Consider the following 21863-nt stretch of genomic DNA (forward strand, 5'->3'; position numbering starts at 1 on the left):
GCATGGCACCCAGACAGCCACGCGCCCACGAGCCAGGCAGTCCCGCACAGACGCACGCTCACCCTGTACCCCCACCCGCCCACAGCCCTCCCAGCCTACATGTGATGGGGGGAAGGTGGGGGGCTCACGGCTGAATAGAAAGCCGGTTGAGGTTGCTGCTTTTATTACACCAAAGGTCTTGACACGGGCTGGGGAGGCGCGCGGGCTGCACAGCGCTGCTGCAGGGCATGCGGTCTCCACAGGGCAGCTCTCCACGTCAAGGCCGGTCCCACACAGGAGCGGCTCTCCAGAGGGGAGGGGGGAGACACGGAGGAGCCCCCGCTCTCTCGGGTGGGCAGACTCACAACACTGTACGCCCACAGCAGTTCAGGGAGAGTGGGGTTTGGAGCGTGTGCTCTAACAGGTACCACGAAGGATCTAGGGCCAGGGGGGGCTGAGACCAAGCACCTCTGGGCAGGTACTTGCTGCCCAGCGGCCCTGACTACAGGAGGCATGCATCTGCGCGTGGAGAAGCCTCCAGGGGTCCTCAGACAGGAGGATCCTGGCTTCGTGGGGAAGAGTAAGACAGGATGGCGCCGTCACACCAAGGCCACTAAACTCACAATGACTCAGGAGGGAGCTCTCGGGAATACAGGGAGCAGCTCTCTCCTCTGGGGTCTGGGTTGGGAGCAGCTCTCTCCTCTGGGGTCTGGGCTGGGGGCCTCGCTCCAGGCCTGCACCTGCCCTCACACTATCATTTGGTCCTTCCTGGGCCGCACCACACCACCGAGCACAACGGAACACAGGCAGGGGCCACGCGAGTCACGAGTCACAGCCTGCCGCCACCCCGCACGGCGGCCTGCTGCTGGCGAGCATCTCGGGTGCCTTTCCTGGTTGGCTGAGGAGCTAATCTGAAAACAGGCTGGCAAAGGACTTCCTCAAGCTCCGGATTGTCTCCGCTTTGGCTTCATCCTCATTGGCTGAAGACCGGAAGAAGGAGGACTCAGCGAAGCTGAAGGCATTTGTCAGGGACTGCGACTTGCTTGAAGATAAAAACCAGAGAGAGGGTCAGAGGGTGGCGCTGCCAGCGGGCACGCACAGCGACGTAAGGGCCACCACTCCCACATCCGCCCCAGGGAGGCCGGGGGACAGGAGACAGCTACAGGCGGCAGTGCCACCGGGAAACGAGCAGGCCCTGGTGCTGCCAAGACACAAGAGGAGGGTGAGGAGGGAAAGAGGAGGAAAGGGTGACCGACTCCAGAGAGCTTTGTTTAAAGCTGCGACTTTGCAAGCGTGCCTCTGGGCCCTCAGCCCCCCTGGTAAAAGGTGGGGCCAGAGCCTGTGGCTCCTGCCTCCACTCGTCAGGTGGCGGGGAGGGGTGCAGCGTCTGCAGGCCCAGGCACATTGAGAGCCCTGCCACACACTCACACGGGCTGGGGCAGGCCACGTGCCCCTCCAGCCCCGGCGCTGGCCCGCGTGACTGTGTCGGGCCGTTTGGCACATGGGTGATCGGTAGGCCTTCCTGGTTCTCATTCTCTTCTCAATTCTTTTGATTCCAAGGGAACCCGGTGGTTTGGCCCCAAACCCTAATGCCTCCATTTCCCTTTTCTGAAGTCTGGTGGGCACAGTGAGCAGGAACTCAAGGCATACATATCAGACCACGATTAGTGGTAGATTGCTAATGAAAACCTAACCCCGTGCACTTCAGGGACGTATTTTTCCCTTCAGAGAGTAACGAGGGACTCAGGGAGAGAGAACCAGTCAGGGTAAGGGGCTGCGGGGAGGCCGCAGGTGCGCGCACGCGCGTTCTCCAGGAGGGGCGGACGGTCCTGTCTCCTTGACTCGCACTGGGTTCTGGTATCTGGGTCTCCCTGCCCTCTCCTAAATGCTGTGCGGCCGTGCAGAGTCCCTTCTGCGAGGTCTGTGACTGGCGACCTATCTCCTTACCTCCCCCTCCCGCAGGGAATGGGATGGGGTGGGGTGGGGAGATGTCTGCCTTTCATTAGAGCTGGGTAGGAGCCCACTACGCGGGCCTTGGTCACAGAAGCCTCCCGCCTGGCATCGGGGCTGGGTCCACACAGGGGCTTCAGCTCTGAGGCAAGTCAAGAGCCGGTGGATGTGAGGGAGAAGTCGGCGGTGCTGAGGAAGGTGGGCTGCCACCAGCGTGGGGGAGGGGTGGGACCAGAGGACCAGGAGAAGTGACCCCCCCCCCGGGGCCTGGACTGGCCCTCAGTGGGGAAAGGCTCTTTCTCTCCAAGCATGGCTTCCTCCCCTCACTTCACCTCCCACACCGCCACTGCCGGTCAGAGGCCCGGCGGGCGGGCGGCTGGCACGCCTGGGCTGCAGCGGTCCCCTCAGGACCCGCCGCATGGCAAGGCATGCTGCTCGTGGCGGTGCTGCCCGCTCTCCTCACCCAGGGGCCCGTGGCTGCGGGAGGCAGGGCAGGGCGCGGGGCCTCTGCGCAGCCGCCCTGGGCTCCAGCTCCCAGGATGGCTGGAGCCATGACCCCCTCGGCCCTCGCCCGGGCAGCCCGGCTGGGTGGGCGCCCTGAGCCTGAGCCGAGGGTCAGAGGCCGGAAGGACTTACTTCTTTTAACTTTTAGGAGAGTGACACCCACAAAGGAAAGGGATGGAAAAGAGAGTGGGAGACGGGGCGGGGGAGGACTCACAGCAAACAGACAAGAACCCCAAACCAAACTACTGCAACGCTAGAGAGGGAGCTGGGACGGCAGCAGTGCCATCCAGGCTCACCTGCGATGTCTGTGCCCCACCCCGACCCGCGGGGCAGCCTGTCACACACACGCACGCGTGTGAACACACACATGCACAGTGTCTGCAGGAGGAGGCCGTGGGAGAGGGGCGGCCGCGCCGTGTCTTACTTGAGCTGTGGGTGAGGCTGGGGCTCCCGCGGCGGTGCACCCGGGGGTGGCTGGGCGTCTGCGGGGCAGCGGCTGCTGGAGGGCGCCTCTCCGTGGGCCATGGCGGGGCCTCCTGACCTCTGAGGAGCCGAGGAGGAGGAGGAGGAGGAGGAAGAGGAGGAGGAGGAGGAGGAGGAAGGTGTCGGTGCTGGTCCTGGGGGGAGCCGGTGTGGAGGCAGCGCTCTGCCTGGGGGCTGCCCAGGGCCCCCTAGGTTCAGTACAAGAAAAACTTCATCATGTAACCGTATCAAAGGGTCTCCTTAGTAGAATCTACATTTCCCAGAATGCACTGCATTACCAGCTCTATGACAAGTGGCCCAAGCAAGGCTCTGCGGGGCTCAAAGGCCGCCCTTTGAGCTGTAGCTTGTCACGCAGTGCACAGCTCCTCCCTGCAAGCTGACAACCTGCCCCCCCGCAAGGCAGGTGGGGGGGCAGGGGGGAAGAGCAGAGGACCAGATGCCAGGAGCAAGCCCGCCCACTTCCCGGGGGCCCCTCAGGCATCAGCCCCCTGTTCCACAGCCAACTCCAAGTCCCAAATGCCACTCAGTGGGGGCCGGCGTGGGGGGGGGGAAGGAGAGTGGGAATCGGAAGACCCAAGGAACAGTCTACCAGAGACCAAACAAGCTGCCTTGCTTTGCTTAGCCTTGGCTTCCCTGACCATAAAAACCACGCAAAAGTAAGTCCTAGTGCTTAGCTTTTAAGACAAGTATTTCAGAGATGATAAGGAGGGAGAAGCTGTTCAGAAAGCGCTGGTGCTTAATGAGCATCCTGGGCGCGGGCTCCCGCTGCTGCGCGCAGTGCCTGGCATCCTGCTCCAAGCCCACACGTGTCTGGCTGCCACACCCACCCCACCTGGGCCGCACTGGCGCATTACTGCTTTCTTCCCAGGCCCCTGGCCTCAGTGCCGTCATCCTCAGGGGCTCCAGCGTGACGTGCCGCTCAGGTGCGTGGGAAACTCTCCAGACATCCAAGCCCCGCTTGCCCCTGGGGATGTGGTGGGCACCATCTGGCAAAGAGCTCCCCTTTCTCCCAGCCTGCGACACAGACCATCTGGTGGCCTGGAGAGAAAAGCCCTCCTTCTCTTCGGGACTGACAGGCAGGAGGGGCGGTGCCAGTTTGCTCAGTCTTTGCTGAGGGGTCCCTACACCTGGAAGTCAAACGACGCCTCCACGAGCACCCGGCGACTTGTGGAAACAATACACAATTGGCCGGTAAGATCCGGTTTCTCAGCCTCGCTCCGAGAGTCCACATCTGTGACACAGCCCGCTGGCAGGAGTGGGCTCAGGGAAACTTGACTAGAACAAAGACTTGTATTGCTACGCGTAGCTCACTGGCAACGCGGGAGCACCTGCCCCTCCCGGAGAGGAAGCGCTGTGTGTCTCTACTACCATGCTGTCCCGTCGCCTCACCTCCACGGCCAGGCACAGGCTGCCACCAATAACCGGTTAACAGAGGGTTAGTTACACACACACATGAGAACATGGGATTCTGCATAGTTCAGAAGTTCCCAGCTCAAGTCAGACAACTAGTGAAGATGAGAGATTAGTAAATTATTTGATGTTAGTCAGCTTTTGTCTCTTCCAAAGTCTAACACCACGACTAAATTGTATTAGTATTTTATTATAAAGTCATTCCGGTTGATAGCTCGTCCTTTTGTACCAGAGACCTGAGTGCTTTCCCACTTGTGAAGAGGTCATTGAACAGCCAGAAACTTTACAACTTAACACTGAAGACAGATATAACTTTTCCTTTATTGCACATTAAGCTGTACAAGAGAGTCACAAAAGAGAGGTACTTCAGTCACACTTCCAGCACTGGCTGAGGGGCTCCTCGCTGGATTAGTACAAAAAAGGGGACAATGTCAGCAAAGAAATGGATACAAAACACCGGGACAGCAATCCTACACTGTGACAGAGTCCCCAGGGCACGCGGCGGTCCCCTAGTGTGCTGCCCGAGGGCACGTGGCAGCCAGGTGGCGCTGTCGGTGGTGCCAGCCGGGGGGTCCCGCCAGGCCTCCCCCCACACCGAGTGTCCTGACTGAATTCACATGGCAAGGTCATATGTGTGGCTCACAAATGTCACGTGAAAGCACCTGGATGTGCACGTTGGGAAACATGCAGAGAAGCAACACCACTATCTTCACTTGGACAGTAAATAAATAGATACATAAACAAACAACAGAAAAGGTATTCCTGCATTCTGGGAAATGTGACTTTACGCCTCTCTGTCATCTTGCCAGACTGGGAAGTCTTTAAGGACCGGTTCCTTCTGTAACCCCCGCCCCCCCGGAAGTGCATATGTGCATGTATGTATATATTTACAACAAACTGATGAGCACCGTCAGCTCAGGGACGGGTCACAGATGAAAACACTCTCGCTCTGTGGCCTCAGAATCCGCCAGCAACCAAAGGAGAAAGCAGGACGCGTGCCCTGGCGTGGAGCTCAGGCTGCACACCATCAACACCGCTTGCTCCTTGGGTCTGGTATTCCAGAACTGCACCTTGTCAGTACACAGGGAATGTAAAAGTAGAGCCAGAAGCATATCTTCTAAAAGGGAAACTGCTGGCGTGAACTCCCCGGGACCACGGGGCTAGAGAAGGACACTTGGTACCTGATCCAGCCCTGCCTGGGGATGAGAGGTGAGGCACTGGCCCCGCGTCCTGGCGTGACTACCTGCAGCAGCATCTCCCAGGTCCTGCTTGTGAGAGGAAGGCGGACAAGCTGGTGAGGGTTCCTCAAGCTGTGAGGCCTCTGGCCAACATCACACAACCTACACCTGAGACAGCTCTTCCCAGCAAGCTTCTCACTCTCGGGCCTGCGGGGGAGGTGGCAGCTCAAAAGCAATGCTGGGGTCATCATCAGGATTTGTAGGCAGGGCGCCCGCCCAGGCTACACGGGGCGCCTCTGATTTGGTCTCAGGTTCGGATGCTTCGGGAATGGTCAGATCCCTCCCAGACTCTTAGCGGCTCCCTGAATCCTCTCTCCGGCCTTGCTAAGGAATCATCTGTGCACACAGATCAGGCTCTGGGGACGCAAAGCCGCCCCATTCCACAGAAGCACACAGACGGCTGCTTCAGAAACAGCAACAAAGAGGAAACAACTTTGGGGACTGAGATAAACACACAAAAAATACACACAAGTTCACTTGAATATTGCACGTTGGCGGCCCTGTTTTTGTTTCTGTTTCATCTCCAAGCTAATTAGTTAATAAAACAAAGGGTACACTGGGGTGTAAAATACGGACCACATTCCTGGAAGTAGCTTGCTCTTTGTACTTCATCACTAAAAACACAAGAGCTATGCAGGCACAGCAGCCTAGTCACAAAAACGCACACCGCACCGGATTCTAGCAAACAGAGAAAAAGATGGATGCCTTCAAAGCCAACAGATGAAGCTATGGAAATGAGACCTTGAAAAATCTCTTAAAAGTTCTACCTATTTACCCTAGTCATGCAGGAAGCAAAAGCACAATTCACTGAAGACCCCGGGCAGACCTATGAGGTGTCGGGTGTGGATCGGAGCCTGGGGGAGGAGGGAGGAGTTGGGGTTTATTCCTGTGGTTGTTGTTCCCCACCCCCCGACCATCCCTGGTATTCCTGTCTCGCCCCACTTTATGCAACATTTTGAAAATACTATCAAACCACCCAGAAAATAGTCACACCGGACTAAGGAGAGGCACGGTTCTTTTGTACACTGTGGACGAACAGCCCTGGAATCACAAGTTATACAGAGAAACGTAAGTGAGCATTACAAGCACGAACAGGAACAGGTAAACAACCAGACAGAGGCGCTGACACTGCACAGAACACACAGTGCAGCCAGCGTTGAAAGAACGCGGCGACCACGCTGACCGCGCTGACCGCCTGCCGGAGGGCTGCGCCCCCCACCCCACTGGCCTTTCTTTTCTTTTCATTTGTTTTTGGCTTAGATTTTCTGCTTTAAAAAAACAAATTAACTACTGGCCATTCTAAGAAGCTTGGACTTGTTTTGGCCCTACGGCAATGCCATTACAGTCGAGAATATACTGTAAACAACCTTGGGGAGCTGGCCGCTGAGGTGGGGTCTTGCTCGGATCCGGATCCTTAAGTGTTCCACTCTGGAAGACAAAAATGCAAAAGAGATAAAAACAAACCCACAAGTGAACTCCACAGAGAACCCCTACAGGCAGCCATGGGGTCTGGCCAGAAACACCTGCAGGCCTGTGGGGTGAGGCGGGGGCGGGGAGGGCTCAGAGCCACGTGGAGACCTCTTCACCCCTCTTTTCCTCTTTCTCTTTTAGACTTGCTTTTGCTAGGAGCTTTGAGTCTTCTAACCCAGCCTGGCGTCTTCTCTGCCGCCTGCCCCACGCTTGGCCTGCGGTCCCTACAGGGTGGGCTGCGGGGAGCTCAGGAGAGGAAGGCAGAGCACAGCGGGGCTGGACCAGGTGATCAGCCTAGAAGGGGCTCACGCCTCATCGGGAGTGAAGTTTTAGGTGGCACTGGTTCTGAGACTGGCTCGGAGTCAGACCCACTCTGGACTGGGCTGGAAACGAGGGGAGGGCTGGGAGCAGGGAACCCCCTTGTTTTTCAGAAGCCTCCGGACTCAGAAGGGTAAGATGCTAATGTCTGTGAGCAGCTTTTACATTTTGCCCAGCAGCAAGGCTCCACCCCCCTGCTTCCTCTCCTCCCAGCTGTGATTCGGATTAGGTCCTGCCAGGATCAAAGACCACGACGTGACTTCGTTTGTCTGACAGTGAAACTGAAGGCAGCGAATGTGTGGAGCTGGACAGGTGGAGGGGAAACTCTGTAAAGCTGAAGCCAGAGGAGGATGCTGCCGGGAGTCAGGGAGGGGCTCAGAGCTACGGCCAGGGCCACGCCTATCTTGGGCACCCTCCCCCTACCCCTCCCAGTGCTCTCCTCCCTCGGGCCGAGCCCCCAGCACCACTCCTCCAGCCTCCTCTGTTCTCTCTGGACTTGATTCTGGCTATCTAGTTTCCCTCCTGTCATGGCCACGTTTTTCAGTCCTACCACCAAGGAAGTAGGTAGAAGTGCTACCCTTCCTTGTATTTTGGGAACAGCATGATGTCAAACTGTTCTAAGAGGCTTCTGGGTAGCAGGCATCGAGGTCCTTGAAACACCTTTGTTCCATTACATCTTGGGGCCGCAACTGCTCACCAATCACAGCAAGAACGCCAACACCGCCTGTCCCTTTTCCCCCCCGGCACTCGCAGCAGACCAACAAGACTCGGTCTGAGCCTTGTCATTGTGGTACCCATACCCAATAAGTAGGCTGGGGCCGGGGGACCCCCTCCATCCAGCCCCAAGACTCCCCAGTTCTTCCCACCTTCTGTTCATATGCTCTGGTTAGGTCTGTATTAAATCTTGTTCAGACTAGCATAGCCTTATCTTCTCCATGGCTACCTGCTATCCAAAACACTTTCCCAAGTTGTACCCATTACCTTCTCTAAGTCATTCAGGGCTACCCTTTATTGTGCTTTCTGTGTGCCTGGTCACCGGGGGCCTTTTATGCAGTATCTCCCTCGTGCTTTACAAGGACCTGAGGAGGTAGAAGTCATTTTTCCAGTGACTCCAATTACTTCAGCATGGCCAGAATCAGCCTGTCTCGCCTCCTTTCCTAAGTCCTACACATTCCTGCTCTTTCCAGGGCTGCCCTTTCTGTCCTCCTCTAGGCTGTCTCTGTCACTGGCCTCTCGTTGCCTGGGATGGGCACCCTGCCAGGTGTAGGGCAGCAGAAGCCCAGCCTGGCCCCAGCAGGTTGGCTCCTGCTAGTCCCCTCTCTTGGGCCCCATAGGCCGAGGGAGAGCACGCCACGCAGGCTAGCCTGGCTCTCCTCAGCCACACAGCGATGCACGTGCGTTACTCAAGGACGCAATGACCTCAGAACGCGCTTCCCAAAGCTTTTGGGGAAGAGCTCCCAGGGGCCATCCTTGAGGCCGAGCCTGGGAATGCGCCTTGGCCACCCTTGCTGGCGCCTAAGAAACTTCTTCTGTCTCCAGCTCCATCGAGGCTGTGGAACCAAATACTTCTCAGAGGCTCTGAGAGGCACAGAGCAAGGTCCCCGAGGAGCGTCCATGCCAGGCGGGGGCCCTCGCTCAGCCCACAGGCCCCGTCTACCCAGGCTGAAGGTTTATTCCCGTGTGGTCAGAAGTCTCCTGGGAAGTGGAGTTCCACAGAAGTCTGGTCACCCTGGCGTCACCGCCGAAGTCTGGCCTGTAGCCAGCCCAAGGCAGGCACTCGTGGTCAAACTGAGCAGCAGTTTCCCGCAGGAAGCTGGGTTGACTCAAACAGGTAAGAATGTGAAGTCTAGAACATGTGATCAGCTGCACACAACAAAAAGGAAAACAGCCTCCCGGCAGGCTAAGAAGAAAGCCTCCAAACCACCCTGCACTTAGAGGGTGTCGCTGGGACCCACCGCCACCCTGCAGGGGACAGGGTCGACGCGGGCTTGCCTCTTTCCACCTGACCAAGACTGGAGAGCAAGCACTGCTGCCATCTGCCAGGCGTGCTGGCAGAATAAAATGAGTCTGTGACCTCTTTCTTCATGTGACTTTGGGCAAGTTGCCTGATCTCTGAATCTGTTTCCATTAGTGGGGACCCTGTGAGGATTCTGTGAGGTAACGGTGCAGCATGTGGGCTCAACACACTGAAATCTGCCGGTGTGAATCTAGATCCTGTCTAGGCTGCCGTGGCGGGAGGGAGGGGCTAAGCAGGACCTGGACACACTCTGGTGAGAGGAGTTTGGTCAGTGGAGAGCTCGGGGCTGACTTCTGCAGGCCCTGCTGGCTCCAGGCTTCTATTCATTCCTTTGTGCATTTTTCAGTTCTCTCAATGCTGGAGATAAGATAAGCCCTTCCTAGCTGGACAGTCTTGAGCTCTTCTAGACCCCAGGGCTACGAGGCCTGAGCAGAGATATCCTGAAGGCATAGGTTTGAAGGGGCTTGGTGAGGTGTGTTCTGCTCCCCTCCAGAGCAGCTGACTGGACTGGTGTCCTGCTGCACCCAAGGGTCTCTGATGACTGACCAGAGGGGCCCATCCCAGGCAGCAGCACAGATAAATGTGCCATGGGGGCGGCTGGTACCACGTTGGCAGGCCCAGACTTGATTGCCAAGGAGAACAAGGGTTTTCCTTACCCAGGGCCACACACACCCAGTTCTTTACTCCTCTGTTCTCTGGTGGAAGCAAAAGAGCTATAGAGATGCCCAGTGGAGAGACCTAGAAGGTCCAGCTCTCCTCCTTCACAGCTATGTGACTCTGGACAAGTCACTTGCATGATACTGGCTGCTATGTAGTCAGAGACAGCATTACTAGCCCATCTCACATATGATTGTGAAGCTGACAATAACGAACGTGCTTCATAAATGTAAGAGTAGTGCTAGGCCAAGTGATGTCAGCAGACATCACCCCCTTATCTAAGTGAGAATAAATATCACTCCAAAGAGCAGAGCTGTTACGTGGGAAGCCCCTGTGTCCACGGAGAAGGCGCTGCTGTGTGGCTTCCCGTTGCCTGGCACACAGTTCACACGCGTGTGCATGACTTGGGGCTGGGCTATTCACCGTGCCCTTTTGTATGTCAAGTTCTGCAAGGTCCCTGCGGATGTAGAAAAGCCAGTTCAGAGAGAGTAAATATTAGCTCTTGAGGTGACAGGAAAGAAAACTGCTGGCCTGGTATGAGGGTCTGGGGGGGTTTTGCCAAAGGCATCTTTAATTTGCCATCCTGTGGTTTTCTGCAGACAGACCAGGAGAGAGGCGCTCCTATCTAAGGTCCCAACAGGATGGAAAGCTGAGGAAGGAAAGGCACCGAGTGACTCAACTCTTGTGAGTTGTTGGCTGGAGACCAGCTGCCCCCACCAAGGAGGAAGGCCTGTGCTTGCTCAGCATATCTGAGACAGGAAATTGAGAAAGGGTCCCAGGGTCTGGCCCCAGGAAAGGGGCCAGGCCAAATCCTTGCTGGACACGCCACAGAACTATTCTGATCAGCTCCCCCAGGCCTCGCTTCTCCGGCCTGGGACCCCAGGGAGCATGAAGCGGCAGGAAGGAATGTGGTCAGGAGGTTGTAGAGCAAAGGGGACGGCGTGTTTTCAGCACCTTGGAAGCATTCCGAGCTCGCCCTGCACGCCCGTGCCCACCTTCCACGGGAAGTGGTGAAAGGTCGTGGGGGTCCAAGGACGGGCTGTCCGTCCTTCCTGCCTGAGGGAGGCTTGCTGCTCTTCGGATGGACTGCGGGTCTCCCACAACCTAAGGACACTAGGAATGTCCCACTGGGCGGCCCGTGAGTCCCGTGGGGGCACCGAGGGTCAGGTCACCCTGGGTCAGAATGTCAGCTTCAAGTGATTAAAGATGTCCCTGAAAGTTAAGACAGTCCCAAAATAGTCAGTGTCTCTTAATAGTCCGTTAAGGGATCTGGTCACTAGTGGCTTTATCTGAATCTGCCTCAAATCCCCTCACATTCTCAGCTTACTCTCACTGGGGAACACACTCTCTGAAGCCAGTCCTGCTGTGGGAAGAGGGAAGGGCTTGCATTTGTCCTAAATTTACCTCTTGCAGGCTCAAGTGAATCTTACCCCTATGCACTGGGCGTGACAGTTGTGACTCCCACCCCCCACCCCCACCCCCGCATACACAGATCTCTAGGCTGTGCTTCTCAGAGTACAGAGACCCTCGTCTTAGTCTTGGTCTCCTTGAACTCAAGAGATCATAGCAAAGAACTGGGCAGAAATAATTTGAGTCTCCTTTTAGGCAAGAAATCCAGGGAACAAAGACAGACAGAACGTCCACCAGAAGCTAGAGAGGTCATCCAGCTCCAGTCCTTCATTTCTGAACTCATCACTGCCTCTCCCAGGTCCTGTGGGCTGCATAGCTGACAGCAAAGCATCCCAGATCTGAAGATTTGGAAAGCCATCTGATCCCACAGCCTAACCTCAGCCATCTCTCCTTGTCACCATGTCCCTGACAAGAAACTCCTCCTGTCCCACCTGAACAGCAGCAACAACTGGACAGTCCCTCGCCACTCCCCGGAAAAGCCGCTGGTGCTCTCTGTGCGTTTCTTTCTTACAAAGGATCAAACCACGTCTTCCAGCAGATTTGCCTTTGGAGCCATTTCTAATCTGAGACTGCATCAGAGAGCTGAAGACCTTGAGTCACAGGCTCCTTGAGACAATTGTTATTCAACTGTGGTTCCTTTAACTTTGACCACACATGGTCAGCCCCTGGCCCTGCCTCGTGGCTTCTTTCCTCCCAGCATTCTCAGTTAAGAGCATGTCCTTGCAGCCCCAGGTGTAGCCTTGTCAGCTCAGGGAAGAAGATGTTCATCTGTACCCTGGCACCAGATGTGTATCAATGAATCATTCCCCCTGGGTCAAATCCACAAGCTCAACAGGAAGCGAGCTCTGAGGCCTAAACTGAGGGGTGCTGAAGTTAGGCCTTACCCATCAGCATCTGAAATTCCTGCATTAGCATTTGGCCTTTTGTCTCTGGAAGTTTTTACAGGAAGACATAAGGAGTGGGACCAGTGGGATGAGAAATGAAACGCGAGCCCCATGAAGGTGAGGAAGAGAATGCCACCCCACTGGCAGGGACTGAAATCCCTGCCCACCTAAGCTTCTGTCCCTTTTTCCTGGGAGCCTGTGCGGCAGCCCACACGTTACCAGAGCCCCAAGAGGCAAGAACTCGTGTCAGATCCTGGATGAGAAACCTCAAGAGAGCCGGTGAACATGTTGGAGATGGATGAGGGAGCAGAGTATACAGGGAAAAGGCTTTCTTGGCCTCCAGCCTGGAGGTGATGGCCATTACTGGCCACCAGGTGTCACTGCTACTCTGAGAAGAGTGCCCCTAAAACACCACTGAGTCCTTGGGTAGAGGGTCAATGGCCTCAGCAGCCCTGAGGCTGGGAGTGCCGCCAGGCAGAAGCTGAGCTTCAGCCAAATCAGCTTTGCCACTCGCCTCCTTGCTTTCAGTGATACGGCCAATGCCTCTTACACCCCTGTACCCATTTCTTGGGATCGTGAATCGCAGCTTGCTAATGTACCCCAAGGTAGAGGGCTAGATCCTAACAAGGTGTGCCCTACTTGCAGCTTTACTACAATCAATGAAGCGAAGGCTCTAGAGGCAGGGCTGAAGGCAAGGACAGACAGAAAGGCAGGCAGTCTGCCAGTCTCCCCAGATCCCTGGTCTAGAATTCACAGCCCTAGGGCTGTGGCTCCAGGCAGGAGCTCTTGAAGCTTGAGCTTCCACAGTCATGCGTGAGGTCAGTGAGAGGACTTCACGTGTGTGGCCCAGTGATCCAGGCCACGTCCAGATTGGCTCACATCCCTTTTATGTGCACACTGCCAAGATCTCCACAGATCTCTAAGATCAACTCCAAATAGGCAGATCAGACTGTATTTACTCCAAATGGAAACTCCTTCATCAAATGTGTCTAACCACAACCAACCAAGGGAAGAGAGGTGGTGAAAGCAGTTTGCCTAGATAGGAAGAGCTTTTATCTTGGTACTATCAAAGGTACACATAATAGAACAGCAAAAGGCAGATAGTTTTGTCAGTGCTGTTGACATTTTTGACACATGGGTGACAGCGGCCAGGCAAACCACTTTCAAGTACCCCGTGATGTTCAGTCATGTGCCCCGTAGTGTTCAGAGCAATGACTGACCACACAAATGATGCTGGTCCGTGAGGGAGTACAGCCTAGTGACATCACCGTCCCCACGCGTGTGTGATTATGCACTTTGTGGAGGAAACTGTACAAGAACACAGGTCTCAGGTGTGCCCTGGCTGTCAGGCTGTTCTCCGCAAGGGGTTTGCGGAGAACATGACTGGTGGGTGCTGTGTGATGTTTAGAAACAGATTTCAAATGTGAATTCTGCTTTTTCCGTCTCCTCCAGAATTAAGGACTTGATTCTTTCCCCTCTTCTATGCCAGCAATTTCTCCTAACATGGCCAGCGCGATCTGAGCCAGCTCTTTCTTTATAAATAAGGCAGTGAACAGCTAGCGAGAGCTCTGTCCAGCAGTGTCTCCTAAAGCTCCTTCCTTGAAACTTCCCTATGGCAGTGAACGGCTAGGAGAGTTCTGCCAGCTCTTCCTGGACCTCTCAGTGCACAATGAGAGTGTCCCAAGTCCAGGGAGACACTGGCTCTGGAAGCATGAGGCTCAGGAGGAAGACCCAGCACTGCACCCCCACCCAGTTCTGCAGCTGATGTTGAGAAGGGCCCTGTCAGGGGTGGGAAATGATCAGGCCTCCAGAGAGGAAGGAAGGAAGATACAGAAGAGGAAGGAGCCTCCTTACATCCCGTAACTGACTTCTACTCCAGCCTGGAACCCCTGCTGTCTAATGGTGGTGCCTGGCGACTGTCTCTGCAGAGCTGCTTACCTGTGGCTGCTGGGTGGTTAGGGGTCTCTGAGGAGGCAGGACAGGAGTCCTGGACAGCAGCCGGTTCATCTTGCTGATGACTAGCTCAGTGATGAGTTGTCTGTCTTCCACCTGGTGTTCCCCAATCAGTGGCATGCTACAGTCCATGACCTGGAAGAAGACGCGGCCCAGTGAAGAACAGGGTCTAGAGACATGAAGGCCTGGCATGTGCTTTCAGAATGGTGGAGAGGAGTTGGCAAGGAAGAGGATCCTTGTTTTCAGTTGAAAACATGTTCCTTGGCAGATGTAGAACCCTTTCCTCTGTCTCAGACCCCCTCCTGTTGATCTCCACTCAAGCCAGAGCCCAGCAAGATGGAGATAACTGGCTACAGGGACTGGAGAAGAGGGAGAGGGGAGAGAGGGTTCGGCCTTGGGCTGGAAGTTTGCAGAGGGGCTGAAGACATTAAGGGCATTTCTTGACATATCTGGTAAATAGCAGGCATTTCTCATCTCTGACTTTTCATTGATACAACCTTTGTTTTCAGATCTGCTCCGCTCACTAAATGACCAGATTCCTGCCTTGCTTCTGACCTGGGCTGTCTTCCCTCTTTCCCGCCCCCCCCCCCACCCACAACTCCCCCTCTCCAGTCCTTATTTTTCCTGTTTCTTAAGGTCAAGATCAACTGTTTATTTCCACTTAAGAAATGTCTAGGATCACAGACTCCATCATCCGGCTCGCTCATATGGAGGAAGAAGATGGAAGCTCCCCCCCCCCCAAGGGAACCCTGCCCATCCCCACTGCATCTGCCTTGGGTTTGGCCTCTAGGCTAGGGTGTGGCTTCTTGCTGAGACATTCCCTGGGGCAGACTTACCTCAAAGATGTAGTCCTTCCCATCCTTCCCATGTACAGCTTTGACGGCACAGATGTCTAGGCCGCCAAACATCTCAGAGCAGGTATCCACCCATAACTTGTACCTAGAGGGAGGGAAAGGGATCCTGAGGCTGGGACACCAGCTCAGGGCAGCTGAGTGGAGGGAGAGATCTCCTTTTGCCCCTGCCTCTCCTATTCCCTGTCCTGATCCGTCCCCTCCCCTTCTACCTCCATCAAGCCTGGTGCCTTCCTTTTCTGCTCTCCAAGTTTTCTCCATCTTCCCGAGCCAGAGCAGCCCTGACCTCTTCAAGGAGGCCTTCCCTGGATAATCTAAGCCACATCTACCTACTCCTCCTTTCTTGGAGCTTCTACAGTATGTAGTGTTTACCTCATATTTAGTACATGACCCAGGCCTGCCTAATGTCAGCTGGATGCTTGGGAACTCTGCGTGTCACTTGTCCCGTCTGTTCAGAGGCTCCCTCGTGTCAGCAGCAGTCTACCTCCCAGGGGGACTGGGACCCTCTCTACTCACCTGTCTGACATGGCGATCTGCTCCAGCATTGCAGAGCCAGTGTTGGTCTTCCAGTTCCCTGAGATGGATGTCCTCCTGCAGCAAGGCCCGCAAAGCAAGAACAGGCCGTGAACCCCACGCTCAAGAAAAGCCCATGAAACCTTCCAGAATTTTCTTTCACTGCTGTATTGCCCACCTGCTTCTTCTACAAATAGCCCAGGAGCCTGGCCGTCTCTATCTGTGATGCCTTCCTCTGCATGAAGGTCTCGCTTCAGAGGTGCTGCCCTGACCATTTCAAGCAAGGGAGCTCTGGCTTCAGAACTTTGCCTGTATCTCACTTGGAGTCTTCTACTTTTTATTTTAGTGATTTGAGCTTAGTCTTAAGCTAAGATATGTCTACTATTACATAACTCACGGGGGTATATATGGAATATGTACTCCTACAAGCCTACTCACTCAGTACCTGGGCTCACTAAGAATATGCAAATAGAGGTAGGGCTCAAGTGGTAGAACCAGCCTTGAGCACCCTGGCTCTGAATTAAAGTCCTAGTATTCACTCACACACACACACACACACACACACACACACGAATATACAGACAGAATTCCATTCATCCTGCTAATTCCTACAGGTTCTTGTCTTGTGAACCTCCAACGTTTCTTGCTAGCAGATCATTCATTCAGTCAACAGGTAAGAGCCGCTGGAGTACGAGCACTGTGGCTGTTGGTAAGTCCATTGACTTCACGGGCCTCATCAAATGGAGCCGACAGCCTCAAGCCCACCCCCCCTATGCTCATTGGACCCTCCATTCACAAGCACAGGTGACATCTGACGAGTCTTTGACTAAATGGGGTGCAGATGGCCAAGTTCCCGGATCTGGATTTGCTCTTGACTGGATGGGCAACCATTAGCACTTCCCCTTTCTTTCTGAGTCTCCCTTGTCAGTAAACACAGAATAGCCAGAAGGACCCATCGGAACAGGCCTACGTAGTTCATTTTTGTCTTTAAGAGTCTCATGGACTTTCTTGCTGGGGCTGGCTTTGAACCAGGATCCTCAGATCTCAGCCTCCAGAGTAGCTGGGATGACAGGCGTGAGCCACCGGAGCCCGGCTCATTTTTGTCTATGTAAGACAGGGAGGATCTTACCATGTAGACTTAACTTCCCATGTGCTAAGATTATAGGCATGTATCATCATACCCGGTGCACCTTTTAAATAATTATTTTTCGCCCCTCCATCATGGCGGAGGGGAAAGTCCCCCATGTGCTGTCCCTACCGCTCAACACCATTTGGGGAGTTTCCAGCTATATCTTCTGGTGAGATTCTGATTCTGATTCCAAACACTGAGAAACCAAGAAACCTATGTGGATAGTTTTTTCAGAAGCCTAAGGCAGTCTAGAAAGTCAGCTAATGGGATCACAAAACTCCTCCCACTTGGCCAGTACTGACTTCTTTCCTCATGAATTTCCTTACCCAAGAGCCTCACTTCAACCTCTCCCTGTAAGAAAGCTGGAATTCTTGCTCCATTTAAAAAGAACAAAGCCTTAAAATGTGATATGATTTGTTTAATACTGTATATCTAGTCAAAACAGATACCCAGAATCTGTAAAATATAGTGGCGGACACCTACTATCCCAGCTACACAGAAGACAAAGAATGCGAGGACTGCAGAGATAAGGAGGATCTTGGGAGGCTAACTAGAGAAAATGTTTGTAAAAGCCGGGTGCCGGTGGCTCACACCTGTCATCCTAGCTACTCGGAGGCTGAGATCTGAGGATCACGGTTCAAAGTCAGCCTAGGCAGGAAAATCTGTGAGACTCTTGTCTCCAATAAACCACTAGAAAACCGGAAGTGGCGCTGTGGCTCAAGCAGTAGAGTGCTCGCCTTGAGCTGAAGAACGCAGGGACAGCACCCAAGCCCAGAGTTCAAGCCCTACACCAAAAAAAAAAAGTTTGTAAAACCATATATCAAAAAAAAAATCTGGGTGCAGTGATAGGCACCTATCATTCCAGTTGCCCAGGAAGCATAAACAGGAGGATGATGGCCAACTTTGAAGATTTTTTTTGGTAAAAACAAGTAAGGTTGAAGCATGGCTTAGTGGTAAAAAGCCTGTCTAGCAAGCACAGGACTCCAAATTCAAACCCCAGCACTACCACAAAAATAAAAAGAAATAAAACAAAATAATCCATAAATCCTTAATTCCTTCAGTGTGATGTGCTACACTCACTACCTGACTCAGAAAAGCAAACAGCAGAGTGGCTTGCAAAACCGAAGTAGGAAGACAAAGACAAAAATCCTACTAGAAATAACTCTGTCTTTCAAACATTAATGGTTTACAATTGTGCTTCTGTGACAGTCAATCACTTCTATGTCCTCAGCGCAAAGCCATGATATGCAGGATCTCAAAGGCTTTGGGTATCTGAAGAAGGGGGAGGCTTGTGAGGAATGGCAGAGAATGATGAAAGGGATGACATCGATTAATTGTTTCTTTTGTTTTTGGTTGGTCATGGGGCTTGAACTCTGGGCCTGGGCGCTGTCCCTCAGCTCTTCAGCCCAAGGTGAGTGCTCTACCACTTGAGCCACAGCGCCACTTATGGTTTTCTGGTGGTTAACTGGAGGTAGGAGTCTCATGGACTTTCCTGCCAAGGCTGGTTTTGAACTGCGATCCTCAGATCTCAGCCTCCTGAGTAGCTAGGATTACAGGTGTGAGCCACTGGCACCAGCAGGTTAATTGTATTTATAAATTGCTTTGTTGAATGGTATTAAAGAAAATAAAAATATAATGAAAAGATCTTTGAGTAAATAATAACATCACTTATATCTGTGTGGCACTTGGAAGTTTGCAAAGTTCCCAAAGTTGTCATACCCTTCTCTAAAACACTACACACACCCAGATCCATACAGGCCCCCTCTCTGGGCTGTGGGAGCAGCTGAAACACTGAAGGCTCCTCAGTGATAGCACAATTGCTCCTAGAATTACAGGTCATGTCACTTCCACAGAGGCCCTGTCTGGTCCGATGACAATGGAGCCAGCACCGCTTTCCCCTGAACTTTGCTGTGCCAGGATCGCTAGTGGGGGAACAGGATACAGGTAAATCCCAGGGCTTATCTTAGCCACTTCTAAAGGCAGGAATATAGCCAAGAATCTGGAGAAAAGATGTGACGGAAAGAAGCTGAGTAAGTAAATGTCATCCAAAGCTTCTCTGGTCATCTCCCTTCACCAATGTTTAGAATTTCTTCTTTCTTATGCATCATTTTATATCGCTTTGGAAACTAACTTTTAAATTTTTAGTGTCTCCTTGCAGGGATCAAAATATTTTTGTTCCATCATTGCTTTCAGTCTTTAATATTTGGGGCATGCAAAATGAAAAGGTAGAGTATCTGCTTAAGTATCTAAAATACGTGTTTTTCTGTTTAATAGAATTGTTCAAACTTCTGTCTTACATTGTGTTCATTTTAAGATCCAACTTAGGCCAGGTACCAGTGGCACACGCCTGTAATCCTAGCTACTTAGGATTAGGCTTCAAAGTCAGCCCAGCAGGAAACTCTGTGAGACTCTTCTCTCCAATTAACCACCAAAGAAGCCAGAAGTGGATCTGTGGCTCAAGTGGTAGAGGGTTAGCCTTGAGCAAAAAAGCTCAGGAACAGTGCCCAAGCCCTGAGTTCAAGCCTGAGGACCAGCACATGCATTGCATGCCTCCTTTCTGGAGGCAGGAAGACTTTAAATATAAAAATCACAAACTTTACAAAAAGGAAATGTGTTACTAATACCCAATGGAATTGTACACAGACATTAGAAAATAATGCTGTGTCATTTGCAGGAAAGTGGATGGACTTAGAACAAATCATGTTAAGTGCGATAAGCCAAGCTCAGAGAGACAACAGCACATGTTTTCTCTAATATGCAGAAGCTAGATCTAAAATACACCGAGACATGATAAATTATACATGACTCAAGTCATTCACACTCAGAGAGACCAAAGGAGGATACTCTTAAGGAGGAACACAAAGGCGTAATGCTTCTGTAACTCTGATCATATAAGATATTATTTATTGAAATGAATTCCAGGTATTAGGGGGAAAAAGAAAGCCAATCAATGAAGGTAAAAAAAAGTTCTGGGTTGGAGGTATAACAATGATAAGTGCGTGTGGTTAACATGTATGAAGTCCTGGATTCTATTCCCAGCACCAAAGCAACAGTGTGCACAAACCACACACACACACACACACACACACACACACACACACACACGTACACACAGTACAACTCAAATCACAACAACAAAAACTCTGGCTCTGCCTCAGTTCTCTCTGTCAGCGCTCTCCCTGGAGCACCTGTGGGTATCTCCTGTGTGCCTGCTGCCAGAGGATGTTGGGTGATTCCATCATTCTTGCCCATAGGAAGCTCAGTCAAGAGAGGGAGAGCAAGACATAGCACCCACATGCTGAAAGGTCTTGGAGGAGGGATTGTGAAGGGGTGCCTAACTACCACTACCAGAGGGGGTATGACATTAAAAGAAGGGCAAAGGCAGCAGGTGAGGAAGGGACTAGATGGTTGTTGAACTTTGACATGTGCTGAAGTCTTGAATGGCAAAGGTCAAATTCATCCATTAAGACTCTTTGTAAAGGAAATACCGTCTTAACTTTTTTACCAAGTGGGAGATTAATATTTTAAAAATATTACTTATAAGCCATTTGTAGTCCTATGTGTATTATGAGGGTTGGCAGTCTCGAAACCTCATGAGGGCAATGGTAGCTTTGCATTTTGCCAAATGGCAGAGGTATGTGGGGAAAACAATATTGTGTAGCATTTCCAGGTTGTTTATTTCAATTAGGGGTTTAACTTTTTTGTGTGATTTAGCAATCTGGTAAGATATATGGATTCTTCTCTGAGTATGAAATAAGTAAGATGTAAATATATTAAATAAAGTATAAAGGATGACAAAGGTACCTGGCTAGAGTTGTTAAAATATTAAATTTATGATGAGTAAAATATTTATGCAAATAAGCTGTAGTAGCAGAGCTAATAACTACCATGATTTTTAAATAATGACCAGAGGAATGAGATCTAGGCATACATGTTATAATATCGTGTGAATGACACAAGATTTTCTGTGATTATCTTTAATGACCAAGTCCTACATATTCCCACTACTTCAGTCTGCAGTCTAATCATAACCTGAGGCTAGTAAAAAGAAGTATTCATTTTCATTCTCACCTGAGTTCATAGGTGAATTATATAAAGAATCCAGAGCTTAGGTGGCAACCTTTCCCTATAGTTTGCCTTATGGGCCAGGTGAGAGGAAGCTTAAGATAAGATTAATGAAGACGCCTTCCTGTCCCCACTCACATGTAAGCCTTGTAGTTGTTGCCAATCTTCTGGACCCGGATATCGTACTTGGCATCAATGAACGGCTCTGCTGTAGCATATGTCTGGGTGAGGGCCACCACACTAGCAATGTCCTGGAAGTCATAGTGGTTTTCCACTTTGACCTAATGGTGGGGCAGAGAGGGAGAAAGAGCCACATACACATATATACACTAAGAAGTCACAAGGGCAATCCCTTCTTCTCTGGCATCCCTCTCTAAGGTGCAGCAGCCAGGCCTGCAGCCAAAGACCCAAGGGACCGACCAGATGGCTGTACTTTGCTTGTGGAAAGGGGTATGATGGCAACATTCCTCCCCTCCAAGGGACAAGACTGTACCTTTAGAAATAATTCAGTCACAGAGAGAGGAGAGTGCTCCGTTTATGGACTTTCTGGAAAATGCCTTTCCGGGCATAAACCCAGAGCACTGAAGGGCCTCCTGCTTACCTTGCCCATGCCTGAGTGAGCGTGGCCAATCTTCACCACCACAGGGAACGTGGGCAGCGTCAGCTGAAAGCCGAGAAGGAAAGAAAGGATGGGTCGGCGTGGGCCTGTCTCTAGGGAGTCCTGCGAATATCTTTCTTGAGAACAACCTTGGAGCATTCTTAAGAGAACTAATCCAATCTACTTCCTTATAAACGAAAAAACGGAGCTCACAGAATGACAGTGGCCTGCCCAAGGTCACAGCATGTTACAGACCCAGCTCTGAAGCTTCCATTCTTCTGTTTGGTACTCTCTACATCTCTCTGCATCTGCATTATATGAATCCTGGGCAGGGCTGGATTACCACTGAAGAGATTGAACAACAACAACGTATCTTTGAAAGGGTAACTTTCACTGAAGGCAAAAGTGTACCCTAACCGGCCTCAATCTTTTGG

The 21863-nt window shown here is 52.3% G+C and overlaps 1 protein-coding gene across 1 annotated transcript in view; it reads right to left on the minus strand.

Annotated features, from left to right (window-relative positions):
• Nucleotides 1-204: 204 nt before the first annotated feature.
• The window catches only part of Syn2 (synapsin II), a 117285-nt gene continuing 95626 nt past the window's right edge, over nt 205-21863 (minus strand). Inside the window, exons 7-14 of the mRNA XM_013010338.1 lie at nt 21433-21495; nt 20970-21112; nt 15641-15715; nt 15110-15212; nt 14259-14408; nt 6932-6992; nt 2858-3104; nt 205-1021 (exon numbers count right to left, since the gene is read on the minus strand). Of these exons, the coding sequence (XP_012865792.1) occupies nt 886-1021; nt 2858-3104; nt 6932-6992; nt 14259-14408; nt 15110-15212; nt 15641-15715; nt 20970-21112; nt 21433-21495 (978 nt within the window). The 3' untranslated portion in view covers nt 205-885. The remainder of the gene's footprint in view (nt 1022-2857; nt 3105-6931; nt 6993-14258; nt 14409-15109; nt 15213-15640; nt 15716-20969; nt 21113-21432; nt 21496-21863) is intronic.

Source organism: Dipodomys ordii, unplaced genomic scaffold (genome assembly GCF_000151885.1).
Source record: "Dipodomys ordii isolate 6190 unplaced genomic scaffold, Dord_2.0 Scaffold12, whole genome shotgun sequence".
Classification (NCBI taxonomy): Eukaryota; Metazoa; Chordata; class Mammalia; order Rodentia; family Heteromyidae; genus Dipodomys; species Dipodomys ordii.